This window comes from Bison bison, unplaced genomic scaffold (assembly GCF_000754665.1).
Source record: "Bison bison bison isolate TAMUID 2011002044 unplaced genomic scaffold, Bison_UMD1.0 scf7180017864191, whole genome shotgun sequence".
NCBI classification, from domain to species: domain Eukaryota; kingdom Metazoa; phylum Chordata; class Mammalia; order Artiodactyla; family Bovidae; genus Bison; species Bison bison.
Window position 1 is genome coordinate 437,735 of NW_011494763.1, and position 3,465 is coordinate 441,199.

At 53.2% G+C, this 3,465-nt stretch overlaps 1 protein-coding gene across 1 annotated transcript in view; it reads left to right on the top strand.

The window, feature by feature from the left end:
- ZNF746 (zinc finger protein 746) overlaps positions 1-3,465 on the top strand; it is a 23,548-nt gene that overhangs the window by 17,226 nt on the left and 2,857 nt on the right. The window contains exons 9-10 of the mRNA XM_010843883.1: positions 379-725; positions 2,393-2,564. Coding sequence (XP_010842185.1) covers positions 379-725; positions 2,393-2,564 — 519 coding nt within the window. The remainder of the gene's footprint in view (positions 1-378; positions 726-2,392; positions 2,565-3,465) is intronic.

The window sequence follows — 3,465 nt, forward strand, 5'->3', positions numbered from 1 at the left end:
GCGGCCGCCCAGCCCTCGGGCCCCCGCAGGCCCGGGTGTTAAGAATCGCCTCTCCAGACGGCCGGGCGGTGTGCGCAAAGCCTCGAAGCCGGACGGATGGAGCCTGGAGGGGAAACCAGATTCCCATTTGCTGAACTGCTCACCGGAGCAGGAGAAACTCCCAGACGGCCCAGCTTCCACCTCTAAACAAAGTAGAATTCTCTGATTGTGAAACTGAGCAGCATAGAATCTTAAGTAATTTAATTACGAAACTTTTTTTTAATTCTTGGAAGACAAAGCTGGAAAATAGTAGTAGTACCAGTTTAAACTTTAACAGTGTACCTTTGGTTTCTGGATTGCGTGTGTGTTGTGGGCTGTGTCCTTATGGAGTCTTGACAGAGCTGCCGGGAGCTTGGCCGGCCGGGGATGCGGGCGAGGAGGCACTCCGACCTCCCTGGCCCCAGTGACCCCCGGGGGACGGGCCGGTTTCAGCGCGCACACAGCCCCAGGGGAGTGGAGATCCGGCTCTGCCCGGGGCCAGCAGGGCGCCATGGACGTCCAGCAGCAGCTCGGGCGCGAGGAGGACTGAGCCAGAGCGGGCCGGCGTCTCCCAGCACCTGTAAAGACCCCCCCCTGCACAAGTGCCGGCCCTGCGGCAGGCACCTGCTGCCTCATGGCCCTGGGACGCATGTGACTCGGGGCCTCGTGATGGAGGGCTGTCTGAAGACACCGGTAGGGCTGCAGAGGTGAGGCGCGGGGTTGGGGGCGGCGGGAGCACAGCCGGCCACAGAGCCAGGCCTGCCCACCACCCCGCCACGGGGGATGCTGCCCTCTGCTCCAGCCCGATGCCCGCTTTTCTCCTCGTGTGGTGTCTTCTCTCTGTCCAAACGCTTCCGCTCCGAATCTCATTTGATTGTTCCTGTGACCTAGTGAAGCGCCCAGAGGAGCATCCTTTCCCATAAGAGAAGAGGCAGAAAGTTAACTCGGAGGAGGGACTCAGCTCAGCCTCGCACGCCCCCCTCTCCGTGTGCACAGTGAGTGCAGACAGCTGGCAAGAGCCTTGGGTCAGACGGGTCGGCAAGAGGCTCATCCTCCTGGGCCGGCAGTCTGGGGTGGACAGCTTTTCACGCTGCCCTCTTTAAAGATTTGACCCCTAACTGCCCGAGCTGGAAGTGTCAGGCCTCACACTTCAGCTGAGCCGCGGCCTCTGTGACTGGTGGTTGCGCTTCCTTTCCCTCCCACCCCAGGGGCCAGGGCAGGGCTTGCTTGCCCCCTGGCTGGCATCTTAAAAGAAGGTGGAATCAGAAATGGGCTCAGGTTTCTTGATCCCACCCCAACGCTGTCCCTGCCACACGAGTATCCATTCCTGTTTTGTTGAGGCAGACGCTGGTTCTTTGACCCCGCCAGGATCTCGTTTCCCCGAGGACAGGGAGACCACGGCTCCTGTTCATTCAGCTCCCTTGTGTGTACTTTTATTAGGCAATAGACTAGTTAAGAAAATTGTTTCTATGTACTGTATATTTTGTACCTGTTTACACTTCTAATATTGATATAACTGATATTTTGGAAAAAACAAATGAAGAGGAGACATCCTGTTAAAAATAAAACCTAACCAGCACCAAGGTGGTTTGGTGGGTTCCATTCTTAAACCTGGTCTTTGGCGCTGGTGCCTCTCTGCACGCATCACCCGTGGTCAACTTCTGTACCTTCCTTCTGCTCAGGGTCGCTGGGCCCAGGGAGGCGACTGTTTCTGAGAGCTGGGATGGGAGAATCCAGAGAAGTTTGACTTTGTGGTGATAAAACTGATATCTGAGAGAAAATAAAGCCACATCCAGTCCCTTTGCTTCAGGATACAGTAATGGTTTTTGTCATTGAGTTTAATATAATATGATACCATGTACATGAAGACAGGAAGAAAAAAAAATTGCAGGATATCAAAAAAAAAAAAAAAAGCCAAGCCAGATGTTTTCTCTTTGCATCTTTTCTTGGCTGGGCAGAGGCGAGGATCCTGGGTGCCTGTAGTGGCCGTAACCCTGATCTTGGAGTGAAGTCTACCTGAGGGACTTGAGCCAGGCTGGCTGACATCCATATTCCCACCAACCAGAGTTGACAGTTGTTAGCAATCCTATCTCATGTTTTGGTTACACTCTCTTGTTTTGATCATTGTTTTTTGTTTAAGAAAACAAAAAGATTTTAAAAATCCACCCGTTTGTCACCGAGGGCATGGGAGGCAGAGAAGGAAGGGGAGTGGAAGTCATCTAGACCCATGGTGAGATGGAGGGAACAGGCCATGGCGTCTCTTTCCTTCTTAGCAGCTCTGACCTGTCCCCTGTGCTTCTGGCCCACCCTGGCCCCCACTGGCCATGTCCCAAGTGCTTGGAAGTCAACCGGGACACTTCTGGTGTCTGCCCAGCTCGCGGTACCTCTCTTCCACCACCACGCCCTCACCCATCTTCACGGTGTCCTCATATCCCCTGACCTACACGCTGCATGCCTGTTACGCTACAACCCAATGGCTCATGAATGGACGACTCCTACATTCTGGCTTGGGTGCAGTCTCCAAACAGACAGCATGGGAGGAAAGGGTTTAGGAGTTAGTTCAGTCTCAGACATCCAGAGGGAGCACTCAATCAGGGAGACCAGACACACTGTGGAATGGGGGCCTCCAGCATAACTCCCAAAGGATTCCTGGGAAACCTTCCTCTGCCACTACTCTAGGAATCCCACTGAGGCCCAAGCACAGTGGTCCTTTGTATTAGTTTCCTATCGCTGCTTTAACAAATTACCGCAGACTTTGTGGCTTGAGCTAGCTTAAATGGCTTAAACCATTTCTGGAGGTCAGGATTCCAAAAGAGTCTCCTGTAGCTAAAATCAAGGGCTGCATTCCTTCTGGAGACTAGAGGAGAATCCATTTCCTCACCGTTTCCAGCTGCTAGAGGCTACCTGCATTCCTTGGCTCGTGGCCCCTTCATCTTCAAAGGGAATCACTCCAACTTCTGCTTCTGTCATCACATTTCTTTTTGACTTGGATTCTCTTGCCTCCCTCTCATAAAGCCTCTTGCAATTTCCTTGGGCCTGCCCCGATAATCAGAAATGAGCTCTCCATCCAAAGATCCTAATTTAATTATATCTGCAAAGTCCCTTTTGCCATACTATAAGGCCACACAGCCACAGGTTCTGGGAATTAGGGTGTGGACAGCTACCCAGATCTCAGGACAACCCCCAGCACCTCATTTCAGTTCAGTCGCTCAGCCGTGTCCGACTCTTTGCGACCCCATGAATCACAGCACGCCAGGCCTCCCTGTCCATCACCAACTCCCAGAGTTCACCCAAACTCATGTGCATCGAGTCACTGATGCCATCCAGCCATCCATCCTCTGTTGTCCCCTTCTCCTCCTGCCCCCAATCCCTCCCAGAATCAGGGTCTTTTCCAATGAGTCAACTCTTCTCATGAAGTGGCCAAAGTACTGGAGTTTCAGCCTCAGC